General features: G+C 39.3%; 1 protein-coding gene across 3 annotated transcripts; it reads left to right on the top strand.

The window, feature by feature from the left end:
- The first annotated feature begins 4530 nt into the window (after nt 1-4530).
- Nucleotides 4531-23307, top strand: FETUB (fetuin B). Of its 3 annotated transcripts, XM_030856741.1 has the most exons (7): nt 4531-4758; nt 5092-5202; nt 6774-6861; nt 8927-9096; nt 9811-9909; nt 21838-21921; nt 22948-23307. In XM_030856741.1, the coding sequence occupies exons 1-7, from the start codon at nt 4531-4533 to the stop codon at nt 23305-23307; spliced, it is 1140 nt and encodes a 379-aa protein (XP_030712601.1). The 3 variants fall into 3 exon arrangements, with proteins under 3 accessions (XP_030712601.1, XP_030712611.1, XP_030712619.1); XM_030856751.1 differs by lacking the exon at nt 5092-5202; XM_030856759.1 differs by lacking the exons at nt 5092-5202; nt 6774-6861 and having other exon boundaries at nt 4531-4762.
- Nucleotides 23308-23822: the final 515 nt, after the last annotated feature.

The following is a 23822-nucleotide window of genomic DNA, read 5'->3' as shown; positions in this document are numbered from 1 at the left end:
GTGTGTTTTATGGAAAGCACTGGATTAGAGGATCACCCTGAACCAGAGCCAAGGTTTAAACCTGGGTTGATGGCCCCACAGCCTTGCTCTCACGTTCCTATGCCGAACTAAACTGCTCTGCTGATTCTAAAGTCCTCCACATACGTGATGGGGACAAAACAGAAGTGTACCTGGGGTGGGGCTCCTGGGGAAAGACCAAATGTGTTCCCCTCTTTCTACAAGTAGGTGCAGGTATGTGTGTGTGTGAGCCTGTGCGTGCTGGTGTTTTATGGGCAAGGAAGCGAAATGTTACGGCACCCACAGTGTCTCAGGCCATCTACAAAGCAAATGGCAGAGGCAGAATTGAAACCCAGGTCTATCTGACTCCAAAGACCGGCCTCCTCTCCCTGCTGCCTCTCACAGGGCTCCATACTCCACAACCTAGCAGGAGGCTGGGCCCAGGTTGTTTGAAACTGGCTTGAAACGCGGATTCCTTGGGCCCTGGTGAACAAGTTCCATCTTACCAGATCCTGGGAGGGATCTCTCCTGGAAAATGGAACCGTGTCAGGTAAAGAGAAGGGCAGGCATGCCTTCAAGGCAGGGCTGAGGGCTCTCAGCAGTCACCTGATTCTACACCCGATTTCACAGTTGAGGAAACTGATGCCTCTCACCTGTGGTCTACACAGCTAAGGGTTGAACCAGGACCTTCGAGTCAAAGTCCAGTTTCCTCTCCGGTCAGAGTTTAATCGCCCTTTAATCTATTTGCCTTTCTTCTTAGTTGCGGTGAAGGCCTTTACCCCTGCATGTCCAATGCATTTCCTCAGGCCCCAAACTCTCTCCTCCTCTTTTGGCTTCTCTTCAGTCCTGTCTCCCCCATCCTTCCCAACCTCTTTTTGTACATCATCTGAGCCCTGTGAATGTTTGTTCCCTCGCTGGCTGTAAATCTTTGTCGTACTCCAATAATTGAACGTCTGACGTCCATGCCCATTTCTGGTTTTCATACCCATTTTCCTACTGTTGCTTCTGGTTGAAAACAATGCCTCATGCCCATCTCTAAGGAGCTGGGATCATTAGATTTGAGTTTATAAATCAAGCCTTGAAAACTGATTGTTTGCTTGCAGAAATTAGTTAGGGGCTGTATCATATTAAGCTAATTAGCCTTATTGACCCTTGATTACCGAGAGCCTAACACAGTCCCTGGCATAACCCTAACCCTCAATCAGTATATGTGGGGTTTCAAGTAACTGCCATGATTATACCTATAACACTAGCTATCCTAGGTAACAAGTGTGTGTCTAGCCCTCCTCATATAGAATCTCCTATGAGGCAGGCTCTGTGATTAGCCCATTTTACAGATCTGGCTTTTGAGGTTTATGGTGGTTACCTGACTTTCCATGTTCATTCAGTTGGTAATTAAAAGAGTTACAATTAGGCTATTGCTGTAATATTTGCTCTGATGAAAAAGATTCTAAACTAGAAGTTTTCTATAACTGGTTCTGTCACTAATTCATTTATGATTTTTGTTAGGCACTTCTTTCCTATACCTCAGTTTTCTCACCTCAGAAATCTGCTGGCTAGAGTCACTAAATTATCATTAAGGGTACAGTACTTTTCTGTGAGTCTGTATGCTACCACCAAGTGATCTACAGTGACCCCCAAGAACATGGTGATCGATGAAGAAAAAAATATTTTCCACTCAACTTTTTAATAAAAATTTAAATTTTATCACATTAGCTAATTACAGCAATCCTTATTAGCAACACAAATCACTATATTTAAGTTTAGTGTGAAATTAAAGTTTTAAATAAACAGATAATATTAAATGACTTGCTTAGGTTTAGTTCACGGTTATCAGCCGTGACTATCATACTGCGCATTTCAGTTCAGGGAGGGACATTTCTTTCAAACCACTCGGAATATCTCCACTTTCAGTAAAAAATCTTCATACATCTGAGCAGTTTCCTATCAAAAAATCTCACAGATAGCTATCCTTATTTACCAGTGCAGCAATTCCAAAACTGGATTTTGCAGGTTAATAATAAGTATCACAAAAATCTCTCTTACAGTCAAGTTAGTATAGGAAATTGTGATATAAATAGATTTCTGCACCTCAAAGCTTCAGAGAGCCTTTAACATGCTCATGTGTGTTCAGACTCTATAAGACTGTGCATCTATGGACGCAGCGGTTCCTAAACTTCTTTGAGCACAGAACACTGCGGTCGGGGGGGTGGGAAGGGTGGAGAGAGGGGTGAGTAATGCGCATATCTCACGGAACGGGGTTCTATAGAATACCTTGTATGGTAGCCTAGTCTAGAAGCTTCCCTTCTCTTGTGACAAGCTATTTCTGATGTGTGTATGTGTTTTCAAATAGAAAGTTTTAAAAGATGTTTGTGCTTTGTACAGTTCCAGTCAGTAGTAACTTCCAAGTGGAACCCCAAGCAGAAGCTAAAAGAGAAAAGCCAGGGTCCGAACCAGTGTATTCCTGTATTTCAGCCCACCCTCCAATCATTATCTATCTCTTAACAATAGTATTAGGTTTTAGCCTCGGAACAAGTTTGCTCCCACACAGATCCATAGAAAAAAGTGTAGAATTGGAGTGTGATGCAAGAACTATTGACATGCCATTCACTTTTCTTTTTAAATTAATTAATTAATTTATTTTTGGCTGCACTGGGTCTTTGTTGCTGCTCACTGGCTTTCTCTAGTTGCCTAGAGTGGAGGCTACTCTTCGTTGCAGTGCGTGGGCTTCTCATCGAGGTGGCTTCTCTTGTTGTGGCACATGGGCTCAGTAGCTGTGGCTCGCGGGTTCTAGAGCGCAGGCTCAGTAGTTGTGGCGCATGGGCTTAGTTGCTCCGCGGCATGTGGGATCTTCCCGGCCCAGGGATAGAACCTATGTCCCCTACATTGGTAGGTGGACTCTAACCACTGCTCCACCAGGGAAGTCCCTCACTTCTTTTAAATGTAAATGAAGTCCTTGTTTTAAAAAAACTAAATGAGGCTAAATAGAACACCTTTTTTTAAAAGTTTAAAAATTTTATTTTTTATTGAAATATAGTTGATTTAAAACTATATTAGTTGTGTTGGTTTCTGGATGTACAGTCAAGTGATTCAGTTATACATATGTATGCATATTCTTTTTCATATTCTTTTCCATTATGGTTTATTACAGGATACTGAATATAGTTCCCTGTGCTGTACAGTAGGACCTTGTTGTTTATCTATTTTATATATAGTAGTTTGTATCTGCTAATCCAAAACTCCTAATTTATGCCTCCCTCACCCCTTTCTCCTTTGTTAACCATCAGCTTGTTTTCTATGTCTGTGAGTCTGTTTCTGTTTTGTAAATAAGTTCATTTGTGTCATATTTTAGATTTCACATATAAGTGGTATCATGGTATTTGTCTTTGTCCTACTTCACTTAGTATGATAATCTTTAGGTCCATCCATGTTGCCACAAATGGCATTATTTCATTCTTTTTTATGGCTGAGTAACATTCCATGATATATATATATATATATATATATATATATATATATATATATAATCTCACATCTTCTTTATCCATTCATCTGTCAATGGACACTTAGATTGCTTCCATGACTTGGCTATTGTAAATAGTGCTGTTAAGAACATTGGGGTGCATGTATCTTTTTGAATTAAGAGTTTCCTCTGGATATATGCCCAGGAGTGAAATTGCTGGATCATATGACAACTCTGTTTTTAGTATTTTAAGGAAGCTCCATACTGTTCTCCATAGTGGCTGCCCCAATTTACATTCCCACCAACAGTGCAACACACCCTCTCCAGCATTTATTATTTGTAGACTTTTTAATGATGGCCATTCTGACTGGTGTGACGTATACCTCATTGTAGTTTTGATTTGCATTTCTCTAATAATTAGCAATGTTGAGCATTTTTTCATGTGCCTATTGGCCATCTGTATGTATGCTAAACAAAACTGTTTCTAGCCAGATCCCAAAGTGCTTTAGGAATCTCATGGGGGCCTTTATGTAGATGATATGGGGTTAAAGCCCTTTTTCAGATATAACAAGAATGGTGATCCTGGGAGGTGGAGCATGAAGTCACTGAGCCCCGTTAGCACCGTGATTCTGGGCTCCAAGATGGAGATAAAGATCAGTGTGGCCAGGACATCAGCTAGAGGCAAGGTGCTAGGGGCATATTCTGACTCAGCTGGAGCGCTGGACACAAACCAGAACTCAATCATGACCTCTTGGGAGCCTTGACCCAAGGGTTTATTTTGATTTCTTGGGAAATGGTTAGGAAACTGACATCTGTTTACATGTATACATGAATGTGAGATTACTCAGGGGTCTAAGGTTACAGATAGTGGCAAATCCCATCCAAAGTACTGACTCAGGGAAATCCACATTTAGAATTCAAAGAGATAAAATAGGACATTGTGCTTCAAAACCTGATCACTGGTTTAGCTTGTAATCACAAAGCTGCTCAAGTTGGCCTCAGAGCCCTATATACAGCCCGGTGCCTGCAGCTCTGCATACTGACCCCTCCTGGGCCTTGCCCATGACAGGATGAGTCTGTTCCTACCTCTGGCGCTCTGCACCCTGGCCGCCTGCTGTGGGGCTCGATCTCCACCCCTTCCAGTCCTCGTCCCCCCGCCTCTCTTCTCCCTTGGCTGCAACAGCTCAGATGTGCTGGATATCGCGAACTTCATCCTGCAGGACATCAACAGGGACCAAAAGGACGGCTACGTGCTGAGCCTCAACCGAGTGAGCGATGCCCGTGAACACCCACAAGAGGTAAGTGGCAGTACCCTCTGGGGCAGGTGTTTGCACAATTTGAGGAGGCTGGCCAGGGCACGGGAACCCAGAGACACCTGTTGCCAGGTGTTTTCCAAATCAGAAACCCTGTTGAGTACATGTTGCTCTCCTCTGCCAGGGTGTTACAGGTTCTTACTGTTATTAGAAACAAGTGCTAACGGTATCTGCTCAGAAACGTGTGTCCCACCGTTTATAAGAAATCTTCACAAACGTCATAGCCTTTGGCTTTGCCATAAAACAGGGACCTTTTTTGCTGGTCTTTAGGGGTTTCTGCTTCATGTGGGTTGTGCATTTCTCCTCCCATTCCCACAGGCTGGTCTGGGGTCTCTGTTCTATTTCACGCTGGACGTGTTAGAGACTGGCTGCCATGTGCTCAGCAGGAAGTCGTGGAAGAATTGTGGGGTGAGGTACTTACATAAATCGGTGAGTACTTGTGTCCAGGAGCTCGAGGGGGAAAACTAGGTGTTCTCTGTCTACAGCATGAAGATGGTTCAATGTGTACCATCTTTAAATGTCCCTCTTTAAAATCTCTTTGGCGGGGTGCCTATGTGGTTATTCCAATTCTACAGACAAAATAGAGTTTAATCAGAGGCGTGTCTGAGGCTCCCACTGGGGTCATAACACCAGAATTGAAAAGTTGCCCCCAAATTATTTCCTACCTCCAAGACCTTTCTGTAGGCTCTGAGCTAGTGTTTAAATTGAGAAAAAAAGATCTGAAGCGTAGTGCTCTAGAAGCGTGTCTAAGGAAAACTGTAGAAGGAATGGAGGGGGAACTTTTAAATTTGTTTTATTTTGCTTTAGTTTGTTTCACTGAACACTGATATGAGATTTGAGGCTGGACACAGGGAGGGCTATGGTATGGGAGCTCTCAGAGGTTCCATGGAAGGATTTCCTGGAATCATAGAACCTAAAGGGAGTCAGAATTGATCCTATTAAAGATGACCATAGAAGAGGCTTGAAAATAACGTAGTGAGTTTTCATTTGGTTCTCAATTATCCTGAGATTATTTTCATTAATTTATATGAAATTTTATGAGTACAGGAGTGTGATACAAGTGTTTAGAAGTGAACTATTTGACCAAGATATCTTTTTCTAATCATTTAACCAAATTCGTCAAACTGCACCTACCTGGTTTTGAAAAGCAAATAGTCTATTTACCGTATTGTGAATTACATTTGTTAAGGTGACACTAGCTGCTATAACACATACACTAAAAAGCATATACTGATTGCAAAATGATAGAAGTTGATCCCCATTCACATAAAGTTCAAAATAGAAATTCTTGATCAGGAAGGGGCCTTCCTCCAGGAGTGATTTGGAGACCCAGGTACCTTCCATGTTGTGGCCCTAGACTCTGCTGCCTTCAGCGCGTGGCTTCTGTGGTCACCATGCTCATCTGCATCAAGCTATGGAAAGGGAAAGAGCACGGAGGACAGATAGCACGTGGGAGAGCTTTATGGGCTAGACCTGGAAGTGGTTACACATCACTTCTGCTCACCATGCTGTGGTTAGAACTCAGTTACACACAGTCTCACCTAAGCAGGAAGGAGGCTGGGAAGAAGTCAAGCTGTGTCTCAGGAGAAGGTTAAACTGTTTAATGATCAGCTGGCCGTTTCCCCACCCCAAACTACTAAAATTGACCTTAAGTTTCTTGTTCTTTAAAAATGAAATGTCCAGGGCTTCCCTGGTAGCGCAGTGGTTGAGAGTCCGCCTGCCGATGCAGGGGACACGGGTTCGTGCCCCGGTCCGGGAAGATCCCACATGCCGCGGAGCGGCTGGGGCCGTGGGCCGTGGCCGCTGAGCCTGCGCGTCCGGAGCCTGCGCGTCTGGAGCCTGTGCTCCGCAACGGGAGAGGCCACAGCAGTGAGAGGCCCGCGTACCGCAAAAAAAAAAAAAAAAAAAAAAAAAAAAAAGAAATGTCCAATTTCATTCTGGGGGTATTTAAAAGTCTTAGTTCATTCCACTGCGTCATAAAATGTATTTGTTGGTTCCAGGTTTATGGTCAATGCAAAGCAATATTTTACATTAATAAGGCAAGAAGAATTTTCTATTTACCTGCTTATAATTGTACTCTTCGCCCAGGTAAGAGATCACTTTGATTTTGTGCATTTTAATAATAGATGGAAAAAGAGTATTTAACTATACTATGCTATAGTGTATAGGGTTTCTCCCATCCTTACTTCCTATTCATTCCAAAGCCAAGTTCTTCATATATCCAACACTTGCACTGCTCCTCTCCCCACAATTAATCTACATTGTGTCCTACATCAAATCCTAAATTTTCAGTCGGACATAAATGGCATAACCTCTTTGACTGGTCCCCAGGCTTCCTTTCTAGCTATTTCTGCCTTATTACCTTGACTATACCAACTCTGCCCTCCATTCAACTGGATCGCTCACTATTTTCTGAATACACATCACACCTTCCAATCTCTGCATCTTGTTTGTTCTTCTCCCTCTGCTGAGGATGCCCTCCACTGATAACCTCTGCCCTTGGAACTCATAAGCATTCTTTAAAGATCATTGTCAATGCTGCTTCCTCCCCCACCGTTCTCTATTCAAGAAACTCCCCCTCCCCTCAAAAAACAAACAAAAAGTGGTGCTTTCCTATTCTACAGCCCTACACAACTTTAACCTAACCATTCATGGAGTACAGACCATGCACTGCCTTGATTTGGGGTCTTCTGTCTTATATTGTGTAGAACGTTTTATCCCTTCTTCCTGTCCGCTACAACTCTCCCCCAGTTCCTATCAAGTGTAAGGAGTCTGTAATATCATTGAATAAATTAATAAATACATACATTCATTCTGGGTCTCTCTTTGAACAGCAAGCATCCATGGCATGGGAAAATAGGATATGGCTACTCATCAAACTATTATGTGTGTGTGTGACTCCCCTGGGAGATCTTGTTCAAGTGCAGATTCTGATTCCATAGGTATGGGGCAGGGCCTGAGGTTCTGCATTTCTAACAAGCTCTAGGTGATAATAATGCCGTTGGTTCCTTTGAGAGGGCAACAGATCTAAACCTTCCTGGTTGTGAAGATGAGACTCGCCTAAATTAGAGGACAACAGCCAATAAAATGGATCAGGTCTTAAATGGAAGTCCTAGATACCTGAAGTATGGGAGGTCAGGAAATGACATGTGGGGATGGTGCCGGGAGTGACAGCTGTGGGTGTAACTTCCCCACAAAATGCCCGAATACATCCAAATAAACACACAGTTGATCAAAACAATGTGCTTGCTTTGTCAAAACAACTGCTAGACAAGTTTCCTAGCCTGACTTTTATACAAGTTTTGCCACCCCCCAGCTCCTCCAATCAGACATTCTAGCTGTACCATTAGTGTGATTAACCTATCCAGTCATACAGTGATTTGATCAACTTTTATTTTCCAGCTTACTTGCATTTTCTAACCAAAGAGGGTGTGCTTCCACCTTCTGTATGTCATTCACTCACTCATTCATTCAGCAGGTATTTACTAAGCACCAACCATGCATTAGACATTATGTTAGGTGTTGGCGACTAAAAGGGAAATAAAACATGACGGTAATGAAATCCCAACTCAGTCTGCTTTACAGAGGCAATAATGGTGGAAGATATTGAGCTAATTAGGAAAATGTTTTTATACCAATATACAGTTGACCCTTGAACAACATGGGTTTGAACTAACTATCATGGTCCACTCATGGATTTTTTTTCACTAAATACATACTGTAATATTACACTGTATGCAGTTGGTTGAATCCATGGTTGCAGAACTGTGGATACGGAGGGCTGAATGTAAAGTTAAACTGGGATTTTTGGCTGTCTGGAGGGTCAGCACCCCTAACCGCCGTGCTGTTCAAGGGTCAACTGTACTATATTATGTGTTTTTTAACTAAATTCCTAGGGTAAAAAAATTTGCGTAAGGTGAAAAAATATTGCTTTGTTTCCTTTTAAATTATGAAAGTAATACACGCTCATTGCAGAAAACTCTGCAGTAAGCTAACTTTCTTTCTAAATAATGCTTTTCCACTCCATCCTTGACAAAGCTGAGCATTATCTTTTTTTCTTTCAATCTCTGCTTCTGTTGTGATCATATGATTTATAGGATTATGTATCATTAAGGAGTTTTATTTTTAAACTTGCTCCCTTTGGCATCAACAGTTTCTCGAAGCAAGATTACCATGATATGCCCTGACTGCCCCAGCTCCAGCCCCCATGATTTGTCAAACCCCAAGTTCCTGGAAACTGCTACTGAGTCTCTTGCAAGATACAACGATAAGAGCCCCTCGAAGCAGTATTCTCTCGTCAAAATCACCAAGACTTCTCAGCAGGTGAGGCTGAAAGGCCAGTTACAACAATATGTCTCATAACTGTTGCTATCGCTATCGAGGCCCTCTTTTTGATTAGAACCCTAAGAGCCTTTGCTTCATTCCCTACCTTTGGTAACCTTGATGCACATTCAATCATGTTTTAGTTTCTGAGTCATTCCATGGGATTTCTGTTAGAGTTGTGTGGTATGATTTTACTTCATTGCCCTGAAGGCAAGAAGGGAAATGGACTCATAGTCTCCTTGGGTTATTCTACTTAGGTTCACTATTTACTACCACATTCCCATATCTGGTTGACCTTGGACCACTTAGCAAGTCAAGTTCTACTCTGTGTTTTAAGTACAGGAGTGGATGTTGAGTTTTATGGGTTAGGGGAAATGTTCATTTGTACCTGAATTATGTTGATATCTATCATATGGAGAAAAGCTAATTTAAAAACAAATTTACATGAGGAAAAATAAGCTCCCCCAGGGGAAGGTTTTTAGAGCCCAGTTAAATCCTTAAGAAGGGAAGAAAGGTATGGTGAATATGTTTTCTAAACAACAAAATCATAATACATGGTTTGATCATGGTTGGGATTACAGGGACAAAAAGAGACCCGTGTTGACAATGACTCTGGGAATGTATGGTTTCTGTAAATATAATGTTGCCAAACCTGACTCATTTCTCCACTTGAGAAGGTTTGATTTTTATTTCTCACCTCTCGTCTCCTACCAGTGGGTGTTTGGCGCTGCCTACTTTGTAGAATATTTAATCCAAGAGTCATGTCCCAAGTCCCAGGCTAGCAGCTGTGCACTTCAGCCCCCTAACTCTGTGGTGAGTATTGTTGAATGTCTTCATAATTTAAGCTTTGTGCTCACAGATCATCTATATATGTTTATTGAGCATAAATTATACATGAAGTGTTGTAATGCACGAGACACTTTTCTTCCCCTTAAGGAGCAACTGACTAGTTAGAGATGGCCCAGATGCAATAATATTTGATTGTAAATGCAGTTTTCATCAGCAATGTGATGGCTTTGCAAAAAATGATCATAGGAGGCTATAAAAATATAGACAACTCTCCTCAGTGGTTGGTGGTAGTCCTGCTTTTATCCAAACAGACCCAGTTACATTTGGAATACAGCATGGTGTTCCATTCCTTGGACCACTCTTTAAGAAGGACAAAGTGAAACAGGGCTTCTTTCAAAGAATGCAGCCAAGATGGGGAGGGTGCCCTGAAACTATCCCAAGCACACCTAGTAGGAACGTCAATTGGCAAAATGTATTGTAGCACAATTAGGAAAAATGCAAGCCTTTTTCCCCCCTTATTCACTTAGTTATAATAAAATTTTATTAAGATATAATTCACACACCATAAAATTCACCCTTTTCAGGTGTACAAGTCAGTGTTTTTTAGTCTATTCATAGAGTTGTGCTGTCATCACCACTATCTAATCTTAGAATATTTTCATCAGCCCAAAAAGAAACTCCACATCCATTAGCAGTCATTCCCCTTGCCCTCTCGCCTATGCCCCGGGAAGCCACTAGTCTACTTACTGACTCTATGACTACATTTTTTGAACATTTTATATAATGGAATCACACTGTATGTGGCCTTTTGTGTCTGGCTTCTTTCACTTAGCAAAATGTTTTCAAGGGTTATCCTTGTTCAGCATTGATATATCAGTGCTTCATTTCTTTTAATGGCCAAATAATATTTCATTGCACGGATATACCATGTATTGTTTATCCATTCCACAGTTGATTGATATTTGAGTTGTTTCCCCATTTGAGATGTTATGAATGGTACTACTATGAACATTTGTGTATAAGTTTTTTTTCTTTTGGCTTGCGGGATTTTAGTTCCCCAACCAAGGGTTGAACCTAGGCCCATGGCAGTGAAAGCACCGAGTCCTAACCACTGGACGGCCAGGGAATTCCCTGTGTATAAGTTTTTATGTATACATATGTTTTCATTTCTTTTGAGTACACGCCTTGGAGTGGGACTGCTGGGTCATATGAGAATTCTGTGTTTAACCTTTTAACTAACTGCAAACTGTTTTCCAAAGTGATGGCAGCAGTTTCATAATCCCATCAGCAACATGTGAGGGTTTCAATTTCTTCATGTTTTTGCCAATGCTTATTATTATTATCTGTCCTTTTTATTATAGCTATCTTACTGAGTATGAAGTAGTCTCTCATTTTGGTTATATTTGAATTTTCCTAATGGCTAATGATTGAGTATCTTTTAATGTGCTTTTGGCCATTTGTATGTATTCTTTGGAGGAAAGTCTATTCAAATCCTTTGTCATTTAAAACTCAGATTATTTATCTTTTTATTGTTGAATTGTAAGAATTCTTTACATATTCTGGATATAATCCCCTTATCAGATACATGATTTTCAAATATTTTCTCCCATTCTCTGATTTGTCTATTCATTTTCTTGATGATGTTCTTCGAAGTACCAAAATTTTTTAATTTTAATGAAATCTTCTTTATATTTTTTCTTTTGTTGAATGTGCTTTTTGTGTCATATCTAAGAATCCATTACCTAACCCAAGATCATTAAGATTTACTCGTCTGTATTCCTCTAAGAGTTTTATAGTTTTAGCTGTAGGTCTCTGACCCTTTCTTTCTTTTTTTTTTTTTTTGGCCACACTGCATGGCATGTGGGATCTTAGTTGCATGCGGGATCTTAGTTCCCCGACCAGGGATCAAACCCCTGTCCCTGCATTGGAAGCACAGAGTCTCATCCACTGGACAGCCAGGGAAGTCCCCTCTGACCCATTTTTGAGTTAATTTTTGTATATGATATGAGGTAGGAGGTTAAACTTCATTCTTCTGCTTGTGGATCTACAGTTGTCCCAGCACCATTGGTTGAAAAGGCTATGATTTCCCCCATTTAATTGTATTGACATATTTTTGAAGATCAACTGACTATAAATGTAAGAGGTTTTTTTTTTTTTGAATTTTTTTTTTTGCGGTACGCGGGCCTCTCACTGTTGTGGCCTCTCCCGTTGCGGAGCACAGGCTCCGGACGCGCAGGCTCAGCGGCCATGGCTCACGGGCCAAGCCGCGCTCTGTGGCATGTGGGATCTTCCTGGACTGGGGCACGAACCCATGTCCCCTGCATCGGCAGGCGGACTCTCAACCACTGCGCCACCAGGGAAGCCCTTTTTTCTGAATTTTATTTTATTTATTTTTTTATACAGCAGGTTCTTATTAGTCATCAATTTTATACACATCAGTGTATACATGTTGATCCCAATCTCCCAATTCATCACACCACTACCACATCCCCTGCCACGTTCCCCCCTTGGTGTCCATACGTTTGTTCTCTACATCTGTGTCTCAATTTCTGCCCTGCAAACCAGTTCATCTGTACCATTTTTCTAACTCCATATATATGCATTAATATACGATATTTGTTTTTCTCTTTCTGTTTTTCTCTTACTTCACTCTGTATGACAGTCTCTAGATCCATCCACGTCTCAACAAAAAACCCAATTTCGTTCCGTTTTATGGCTGAGTAATATTCCATTGTATATATGTATCACATCTTCTTTATCCATTTGTCTGTTGATGGGCATTTATGTTGCTTCCATGACCTGGCTATTGTAAGTAGTGCTGCAATGAACATTAGGATGCATGTGTGTTTTTGAATTATGGTTTTCTCTGGGTATATGCCCAGTAGTGGGATTGCTGGGTCATATGGTAATTCTATTTTTAGTTTTTTAAGGAACCTCCATACTGTTCTCCATAGTGGCTGTATCAGTTTACATTCCCACCAACAGTGCAAGAGGGTTCCCTTTTCTCCACACCCTCTCCAGCATTTGTTGTTTGTACATTTTCTGATGATGCCCATGCTAACTGGTGTGAGGTGATACCTCACTGTAGTTTTGATTTGCATTTCTCTAATAATTAGTGATGTTGAGCAGCTTTTCATTTGCTTCTTGGCCATCTGTATGTCTTCTTTGGAGAGATGTCTATTTAGGCCCTCTGCCCATTTTTGGATTGGGTTGTTTGTTTTTTTAATATTGAGCTGCATGAGCTGTTTATATATTTTGGAGATTAATCCTTTGTCTGTTGATTCGTTTGCAAATATTTTCTCCCATTCTGAGGGTTGTCTTTTCATCTTTTTTATGGTTTCCTTTGCTGTGCAAAAGCTTTTAAGTTTCATTAGGTCCCATTTGTTTATTTTTGTTTTTATTTCCATTACTCTAGGATGTGGATCAAAAAAGACCTTGCTGTGATTTACATCAAAGAGTGTTCTTCCTATGTTTTCCTCTAAGAGTTTTATAGTGTCTGGTCTTACATTTAGGTCTCTAATCCATTTTGAGTTTATTTTTGTGTATGGTGTTAGGGAGTGTTCTTATTTCATTCTTTTACATATAGCTGTCCAGTTTTCCCAGCACCACTTATTGAAAAGACTGTCTTTTCTCCATTGTATATCCTTGTCTCCTTTATCATAGATTAGCTGACCATAGGTGTATGGGTTTATCTCTGGGCTTTCTATCTTGTTCCATTGGTCTATATTTCTGTTTTTGTGCCAGTACCATATTGTCTTGATTACTGTAGCTTTGTAGTGTAGTCTGAAGTCAAGGGGTCTGATTCCTCCAGTTCCACTTTTTTCGCTCAAGACTGCTTTGGCTATTCGGGGTCTTTTTTGTCTCCATACAAATTTTAAGATTTTTTTGTTCTAATTCTTTAAAATATGCCATTGGTAATTTGATAGGGCTTGCATTGAATCTGTAGATTGCTTTGGGTAGTATAGTCAATTTCACAATATTGATTCTTCTAATCCAAGAACATGGTATATCTCTCCATCTGTTGGTATGATCTTTAATTTCATCAGTAGACATAGTTTTCTGCCTAGGTGGGAAACTTTTGCCTTTTGTCTCCATAGGTAGGTTTATTCATAGGTATTTTATGCTTTTTGTTGCAATGGTAAATGGGAGTATTTCCTTAATTTCTCTTTCAGATTTTTCATCATTAGTGTATAGGAGTGCAAGAGATTTCTGTGCATTAATTTTGTTTCCTGCAACTTTACCAAATTCATTGACTAGCTCTAGTAGTTTTCTGGTGGCATCCTTAGGATCCTCTATGTACAGTATCATGTCATCTGCAAACAGTGACAGTTTTACTCCTTCTTTTCAATTTGTATTCCTTTTATTTCTTTTTCTTCTCGATTGCCATGGCTAGGACTTCCAAAACTATGTTGAATAATAGTGGTGAGAGTGGACATCCTTGTCTTGTTCCTGATTTTAGAGGAAATGCTTTCAGTTTTTCAGCACTGAGAATGATGTTTGCTGTGGGTTTGTCATATATGGCCTTTATTATGTTGAGGTAGGTTCCCTCTATGCCCACTTTCTGGAGAGTTTTTATCATAAATCGGTGTTGAATTTTGTCAGAAGCTTTTTCTGCCTCTATTGAGATAATCACATGGTTTTTATTCTTCAGTTTGTTAATATGGTGCATCACATCGATTGATTTGCATATATTGAAGGATCCTTGCATCCCTGGGATGAATCCCACTTGATCATGATGTATGATCCTTTTAATGTGTTGTTGGATTCTGTTTGCTAGTATTTTGTTGAGGATTTTTGCATCTATATTCATCAGTGATATTGGTCTGTAATTTTCTTTTTTTGTAGTATCTTTGTCTGGTTTTGGTGTCAGGGTGATGGTGGCCTCATAGAATGAGTTTGGGAGTGTTCCTTCCTCTGCAGTTTTTTGGAAGAGTTTGAGTAGGATGGGTGTTAGCTCTTCTCTAAATATTTGATAGAATTCACCTGTGAAGCCATCTGGTCCCGGACTTTTGTTTGTTGGAAGATTTTTAATCACAGTTTCAATTTCATTACTTATGATTGGTCTGTTCATATTTTCTATTTCTTCTTGGTTCAGTCTTGGAAAGTTATACCTTTCTAAGAATTTCTTCCAGGTTGTCCATTTTATTGGCATAGAGTTGCTTGTAGTAGTCTCTTAGGATGCTTTGTATTTCTGCGGTGTCTGTTGTAACTTCTCTTTTTTCATTTTTAATTTTATTGATTTGAGTCCTCTCCCTCTTTTTCTTGATGAGTCTGGCTAATAGTTTATCAATTTTGTTTATCTTCTCAAAGGACCAACTTTTAGTGTTATTGATCTTTGCAATTGTTTTCTTTGTTTTTATTTCATTTATTTCTGCTCTTATCTTTATGATTTCTTTCCTTCTGCTAACTTTGGGTTTTGTTTGTTCTTCTTTCTCTAGTTCCTTTAGGTGTAAGGTTAGATTGTTTATTTGAGATTTTTCTTGTTTCTTGAGGTAGGCTTGTATAGCTATAAACTTCCCTCTTGGAACTGCTTTTGCTGCATCCCAGAGGTTTTGGATCATCGTGTTTTCATTGTCATTTGTCTCTAGTTATTTTTTGATTTCCTCTTTGAGTTCTTCAGTGATCTCTTGGTTATTTAGTAACATATTGTTTAGCCTCCATGTGTTTGTGCTTTTTACGGTTTTTTCCCTGTAATTGATTTCTAATCTTATAGCATTGTGGTCAGAAAAGATGCTTGATATGATTTCAATTGTCTTAAATTTACTGAGGTTTGATTTGTGACCCAAGATGTGATGTATCCTGGAGAATATTCCATGCACACTTGAGAAGAAAGTGTAATCTGCGGTTTTTGGATGGAATGTCCTATAAATATCAATTAAATATATCTGGTCTATTGTGTCATTTAAAGCTTGTGTTTCCTTATTAATTTTCTGTTTGGATGATCTGTCCATTGGTGTAACTGAGGCATTAAAGTTCCCCACTATTATTGTGTTACTGTTGATTTCCTCTTTTACAGCTATTAGCAGTTGCCTTATGGATTGATGTGCTCCTATGTTGGGTGCATATATATTAATAATTTTTATATCCTCCTCTTGGATTGATCCCTTGATCAGTATGTAGTGTCCTTCTTGTCTCTTGTAACATTCTTTATCTTAAAGTCTATTTTATCTGATATGAGTATTGCTACTCCAGCTTTCTTTTGATTTCCATTTGCATGGAATATCTTTTTCCATCCCTTCACTTTCAGTCTGTATGTGTCCCTAGGTCTGAAGTGGGTCTCTTGTAGACAGCATATATACAGGTCTTGTTTTTGTATCCATTCAGCAAGCCTGTGTCTTTTGGTTGGAGCATTTAACCTATTCACGTTTAAGGTAATTATCGATATGTATGTTCCTATGACCATTTTCTTAATTGTTTTGGGTTTGATTTTGTAGGTCCTTTTCTTCTCTCGTGTTTCCCACTTAGAGAAGTTCCTTTAGCATTTGTTGTAGAGCTGGTTTGGTGGTGTTGAATTCTCTTAGCTTTTACTTGTCTGTAAAGCTTTTCATTTCTCCATCGAATCTGAATGAGATCCTTGCTGGGTAGAGTAATGTTGGTTGTAGCTTCTTCCGTTTTATCACTTTAAGTGTATCATTCTACTCCCTTCTGGCTTGTAGAGTTTCTGCTGAGAAATCAGCTGTTATCCTTATGGGAGTTCCCTTGTATGTTATTTGTCATTTTTCCCTTGCTGCTTTCAAGAATTTTTCTTTGTCTTTAATTTTTGCCAATTTGATTATTATGTGTCTTGGTGTGTTTCTCCTTGGGTTTATCCTGTATGGGACTCTCTGCACTTCCTGGACTTGGGTGGCTATTTCCTTTCCCATGTTAGGGAAGTTTTCGACTACAACCTCTTCAAATATTTTCTCTGGTCCTTTCTCTCTCTCTTCTCCTTCTGGGACCCCTATAATGCGAATGTTGTTGCATTTAATGCTGTCCCAGAGGCCTCTTAGGCTGTCTTCATTTCTTTGCCTTTCTTTTTTCTTTATTCTGTTCTGCAGCAGTGAATTCCATCATTCTGTCTTCCAGGTCACTTATCCGTTCTTCTGCCTCAGTTATTCTGCTATTGATTCCTTCTAATGTAGTTTTCATTTCAGTTATTTTATTGTTCACCTCTATTTCTTTGTTCTTTAATTCTTCTAGGTCTTTGTTAAGCATTTCTTGCATATTCTCAATCTTTGCCTCCATTCTTTTTCTGAGGTCCTGGATCATCTTCACTATCATTATTCTGAATTCTTTTTCTGGAAGGTTGCCTATCTCCACTTCATTTAGTTGTTTTTCTGGGGTTTTATCTTGTTCCTTCATCTGGTACATAGCCTTTTCATCTTATCTATCTTTCTGTGAATGTGGTTTTTGTTCCACAGGCTGCAAGATTGTAATTCTTCTTGCTTCTGCTATCTGCTCTCTCTGTAAGGGTTTATTTTTGTACCTTCAATTTTACTCCATTGATCTGCATATCTATTCTTATACCAGTACCACACTATCTCCAATATTATAGTTTTGTAGTAAATTTTGAATTGAGAAGTCTGAGCCCTCCTATTTTGTTTTTCCTATTTAAGATTATTTTGGGTATTTTGGATTCTTTGCATTTTCATAATAAATCAACTTTAGAATCAGCTTGTCAGTTTCTATCTTTAAAAAGCAGGAAATTTGATAGGGATTTCATTGACTCTGTAGACCAATGTATATAGTAAGTACTGTCATCTTAAAATTAGTAATTCTTCCAGCCCATGAATATGGGATGTCTTTCCATTTGTTTAGGACTTATTTAATTTCTTTTAACAATGTTTTGTAGTCTTCAGTGTCCAAAACTTTCACTTTTTTGTATAGCTAAGTATTTTTTCCTCTTTGATGCTAATATAATGTATTTGTCTTCTCAATTTTATTTTTGGATTGTTCATTGCAAATATGTAGAAGTATAATTGATTTTTCATATTTTGATCTTGTATCCTGTAACCTTGTTGAACTCGTTTTTATAGTTCTAATAGTTTTCTGGTAGAGTCCTTAGGATTTTCTGTATACAAGATCATGTCTTCTACAAATAGTTTTAGTTCTTCCTTTCCAATCTAAATGACTTTTAATTCTTACCTAATTTTCTTGACTAGAACTTCCAGTACAATGCTGAATAGAGATGGGGAGAGCAGACATCCTTATCTTATTCCTGATTTTAGGAGGAAAGCATTCAGTATTTCATCGTTTAATGTGATGGTAACTGTAGGCTTTTTATAGCTGCTTTTTTTATCAAGTTGAGAAAGTTCCCATCTAGTCCTACTAGTTTGTTGAATGCTTTTATCAAAAAACAGTGTTAGAGTTTGTCTCATGCCTTTTCTGTGTTAATGAGATAATCGTTTGGTTTTCTTTTTCTCCTTTAATCTATTAGTATTGTACATAACAATGATTTTTTTATATTAAAACAGACTTGTGCTTTGCGGATGAATCACAGTTGATCATGGTGTATAACCCCTTTTATATGTTTCTGAATTCAGAGTTTTTAAAAAGTTTATTTATTTATTTTTGGTTGTGTTGGGTCTTTGTTGCTGCGTGTGGGCTTTCTCTAGCTGCAGCAAGCAGGGAATACTCTTCATTGCAGTGCAGGGGCTTCTCATTGTGGTGGCTTCTCTTGTTGTGAAGCATGGGCTCTAGGCACGTAGGCTTCAGTAGTTGTGGCTCATGGGCTCTAGAGTGCAGGGTCAGTAGTTGTGGTGCATGGGCTTAGTTGCTCCGTAGCATGTGGGATCTTCCCAGACCAGGGCTCGAGCCCATGTCCCCTGCACTGGCAGGCGGATTCTTAACCACTGTGCCACCAGGGAAGTCCTGCATTCAGTTCGCCAGTGGTTGTTTTTTTCTTTTAAAGATTTTTAATCTCATATTTATAAGAGACATTGGTCTGTAGTTTTTCTGTGTCATATCTGCCTGATTTTCATATGAGTTTAATATTGGCTTCATATAATGAATTGGGAAAATTTCCCTCCTCTTCTGTTTTATTTTGGAAGAATTTGTGAAAGGTTGATGTTCATTCTTCTTTAAATATTTGGTAGAATTCCCCAGTGAAGCCATCTGGGCCTGAGCTTTCCTTTGTGGGAAGATTATTTGATTAATATTTCAATCTCTTTACTTGTTGTAAGTCTATTCAGGTTTTATATTTCTTCTTGAGTAAGTTTTGGTAGTTCATATCTTCCTAGGAATTTGTCCATTTCATCTAAGTTATCCAATTTTCCAGCATACAATTGTTCATAGTATTCCATTTTTATTTCTGAAAGATTAGAAGTGATGTACCCTATTTAATTCCAATTTTAGTAGTTTGAGTCATTTTTTTCTTAGTCTATCTAAAGCTTTGCCAATTTTATTAAATTTTTCAAAAAAGAATCAACTTTCAGTTTCATTTTTTTCTCTGTTCTTTTTTTATTATCTAGTTCATTTATTTCCTGTCTACTCTTTATTGTAACCTTCTTTTTGTTTGCTTTGGGCTTAGTTTACTTTTCTTTTTCTAGCTTTTTAAGGTAGAAGTTTAGGTTATTGATTTACAATCTTTATTTGCTTTTAATATAAGCACTTACAACTACAGATTTCCTTCTAAGAAACGATTGAGCTGCATCTCACAAGTTATACATGTTGTTTTTGTTTCCATTCATCTCCAAATATTTTCTAATTTTCCTTGTGATCTCGTCTTTGGCCAATTGGTTATTTAAGAGTGTTATTTAATGTCCACATATTTGTGAAAATTCCAATTTCCTTCTGTTATTCACGTCTAATTTCATCCCATTGTGGTTGGGGAATGTACTCTGTGTGATCTCAATTCTTTTAAATGTATTGAAGCTTGTTTTATGGTTTAACATAAGGTATATCCTAGAGAAAGTTCCATGTACACTTGAGAAGAATGTGTATTCTGCTGTTGTTAGGTAAAGCATTCTGTAATTGTCTATTAGGTTTAATTTGTTTATAGTGTTGTTCAAGACTTCTGTTTCTTTGTTGATGTTCTGCAAACTTGTTTTATCCATTATTGAAAATGAGGTTTCCAACTATTATTGTTGAATTATCTATGTCTTCCTTGAATTCTGTCAGGTTTTGCCTATGTACCTTGGGGCTCTATTATTAGGGGCATTATATTTATAGTTGTTATGTCTTTCTAATAAATTGAGCCTTTTATCATTATAAAATGTTTTTCCTTGTCACTAGTAACAATTTTTGTCTTAAAGTAAATTTTGTCTGATATTTGTATAGCCATTCCCAGCTCTTTTTTCTTACTGTTTGCATTGTAAATTTTTTCCGTCTTTTAATTTTCAACCCATGTGTGTCTTTGAATCTGAACTATGTCTCTCAAAAGTCTTTCATAACCAGTCAATTGAATATTAAGGAATAATTGGGAAAATGTCTTCATCATCTTCTGTAGAATCTCTCTTTCTCACTTCTCAATGCCATCTTGGGCAGATCACATAGCTTTCTGGTTATATTCAGTAATAAGAACAATTTCACTTTAATTATTAAGATTCACTTTCAGGTATTAAAAATCCCTTTTAGTCAATTCTGAATCAAAACTTCTATCTCACATCCAATTCAAAGCTTTCTCCTCCCTGTAGCTCAAGCCTGACCTAGAGCTTAGAACCTGCTGTGAGGAAGGAGTCAAGGTCTGTCCTTTCACTCTTTCTCCCCCTCCTGCAATCATTTATTTAACTATGGTTCTTCCAAGTTCCAAGAAGAATGAGAGAGGAAATAGAGAAAAGAGTTTAAAGTCTTTTACATAACTGGACCTGCAGTTGTAATTTTCTCTTGGTCTACACTGGCCTTCTGTTTACACTTGAAAAAAATGCATACTCTATGACTCTAAAGTTTCTTTTCTAGGAATTTACCCTAAGGATATATGAAAATAGCTTCAATGTTTAAACATAAAAAATTAGATTCAGGGCTTCCCTGGTGGCGCAGTGGTTGAGAGTCCGCCTGCCGATGCAGGGGACACGGGTTCATGCCCCAGTCCGGGAAGATCCCACATGCCGCGGAGCGGCTAGGCCCATGAGCCATGGCCGCTGAGCCTGCGCGTCCGGAGCCTGTGCTCCGCAATGGGAGAGGCCACAACAGTGAGAGGCCCGTGTACCGCCAAAAAAAAAAAAAAAAAAAAAAAAATTAGGTTCAATCCAGCTTCTAACAAAAGAGAACTTGTTAAATAACACAGAGGAATATTAGGTAGCCATTATAAAGAAAATCATAGAAAACTATTCAGTGTCATAGATGGATTTTTACTATATATTGTTAAATGACAAAAGAGAGTTATAAAATATTATGAAGAGTATAATTCTATTTTTCTAGAAGAAAAATTATGTATGCATAGGAAGAAATGTTAGAAGAAAAGAAATCAAATCACTGCAGGAAACGGGTACCTTTCATGTAGTTACAGGTCTTTTTATTTTCTATTTGTTTATCCATATTCTAAATAACTGTTTATTACATTTCTAATAAGAAAACAAACTTATTTTATTTTTAAATAAAGAAAAGTTTAAGGAGATGAGAGTAGTCTTGTCTGAGAAGCAAAAACTCAGGTGGAACATACATAAAGAGCTGCTATATGAGAGATGAAAACAAGTTTTCTAGTTGACCCAAGGGCAGAAATGTGGCCAAGAGATAGACCCAGATTTCTGTGTCTGTTCTATAGACACAGATTTCTGCTCAATACAAAGAATTTTCTAATAGAGTTTGTTCCTCAAGAAATCCTGAGTTTCTCTCATTGGAGGTAATTTAGCCTAGTTTGGGTGATTATTTGGTAGGGATGAGCTAAAGAATTGGCTCAGAGCCTACCTATTGTATGGTAGGAGCATCAAAGTGTTGATTGGCTGTGTGTCTCTGTAATCAGAAAGCAAGTTGATTTCCATTTATGATCATTGATAATTGTAATACACATGTGACATTGTATTTTCCTTTTTTTAGCCTGTTGGTATTTGCCACGGTTCTCTTACTGAACGACACTCAGAAAAGTCGGTCTCCGTGACTTGTGACTTCTTTGAATCAGAGGTATTTTTTAGTCTAATCGGTTGTCTTTCTGTGAATAAAAGAGCAGATTATTTTAGTTGCCCCTACCCTACCCTCTCCTTTCATTTTCCTAAAATCCATGATCACCACTTTATTCAGGGTGTCCTAAGGCCACATCCACAGGGTAGCTAAAAGAAAAACCTGTCACCCTTTCTTTTAGTTACAACATGGTCCCTATAGCATAAGTAAGACCCCTGTAGCTTGAGTGGCTCAGGCATCTGAGATATTAAATTCAGTGTCCCAAAGACTCTTACCTGAACCATAGGTAGAAGTTGTTTCCATGGAAATACTGAATCCTTTTTCAGAAGTATTTATTGAGCACTTATCATAAGGCAGCCTGGTGTAGTTGAAAGGGTGGTTGAGACAGGCCACCTGGGTTCCAGTCCTGTTCTGCCACCTACAAGTTTTGTGAACATGGACAATTTCCTACCTCTCTGAGTCTTGGTTGCCTCATCTATAGAATTGGATTGCAATACCTACCTCCTTCAGATCCCCATGAGAAACAGGTCAGAGGATCTGGTTGAAGGGCACTGCCCTGGGCCTGGCACAGAATAAACAATCACCAGAGGTGGCTTCTTTTGCCACTACTAGGAGTGGGGAGACACCTTACTAGGGACTTTGAACAAGCCATCTTACCTCTCTGGATCATTGTTCAGCTCTGAAATTTGTGAAGCCTACAGTCAAGCTTCTAAAGGTTTGGTTCCCCCTGGCCCTTATCTGTTTTGCTTTTTAACCATTTACTTATTTAAAATTTTTTTTTGGCCATGCAGCTTGTGGGATCTTAGGTCCCCAACGAGGGGTTGAACCACAGCCCATGGCAGTGAAAGCCTGGAGTCTTAACTACTAGATGCCAGGGAATTTCCTTTAAGCTCTTTAATCAGAGGCCCATCTAGCTAGTCTCCCTTTGAAAATTCCATCAGAAAGGCACAGAACAGCATAATCTAGTACCAGGCATGGCAGGAATTTTCTTGGAGGACATTCCCTTATTTGAAAGCATTCTTATTTCAGGCTCCCACCCCTAGAGGTGAAAACCCTACTGTTAACCCGAGACCTGTGAACCTGTTCAAGGCGGAAGAGCCCCAGCAGACAACTCATCAGCCAAAAGCTGTGCCCAAAGGAACTGTCCAGTACCTTCCTGACTTGGATAACAAGGCTGAAGATTCCCAGGGAACAGACCCTGTTGAGGCCTTCCCTGTGCAGCTGGATCTAACCACAGATCCCCAAGGAGAACCACTGGATGTCTCCTTCCTCTTCCTGGACCCTATGGAGGGGAAGCTGGTTGTCCTGCCTTTCCCCTCAAAAGAACAACGCTCTGCTGAGTGCCCAGGACCAGCTCAAATGGACAACCCTCTTATTCTCCCACCTTGAGAACCACGTAGAGGATCCTGGGCGACATACTGCCCTACAGGAGATGAGCGGCATTGGGAAAAGGGGGACAGAGAAACAGTTCAAACATAGAGAAGGCTAATAAAGTATGTCTTTTTGACTCCTCTTGGTCTCATCATGTTGCCTGGAAATGGAAATAAGACTTAACTGTTCACTTGCACACTGGACTGCATCCCTCCTAAAACACCCAAGGCCCCATGCCATGGATAGATGCCTCTCATATCATCTGCCTCTCTCTTTGTAATGACTTCTTACTTTTAGCTAATTGTTTCTGATATAGAGCCTTACTTAAGAATGTCCTCATCTTTCTGAGGTTAACCTAAAACAAATAGACTGAAGATATTTCTCCAGCAAAGATGGGTTTATTCAGGATCAGCAGAGGGTTGTGATTTGGGGTCTGCAACTGCGGAGAGCCACATGCAATCCCCCAAACAGCAAGCGAAGGAGAAGGCCTTCATGGAGAGGAAAAGGAAGTTGGAAGGGCCATACTAAACAAA

Source organism: Globicephala melas, chromosome 4 (genome assembly GCF_963455315.2).
Source record: "Globicephala melas chromosome 4, mGloMel1.2, whole genome shotgun sequence".
Classification (NCBI taxonomy): Eukaryota; Metazoa; Chordata; class Mammalia; order Artiodactyla; family Delphinidae; genus Globicephala; species Globicephala melas.
This window is presented reverse-complemented; position numbering and strand designations above follow the sequence as displayed.

Excerpts from the sequence above, each read along its gene's own strand:
- FETUB (XM_030856741.1), top strand. The coding sequence starts at position 4,531 with ATGAGTCTGTTCCTACCTCTGGCGCTCTGCACCCTGGCCGCCTGCTGT. Across the intron at positions 9,097-9,810 it reads TCACCAAGACTTCTCAGCAG|TGGGTGTTTGGCGCTGCCTA; the intron begins GTGAGGCTGAAA and ends GTCTCCTACCAG. Across the intron at positions 9,910-21,837 it reads TTCAGCCCCCTAACTCTGTG|CCTGTTGGTATTTGCCACGG; the intron begins GTGAGTATTGTT and ends TCCTTTTTTTAG.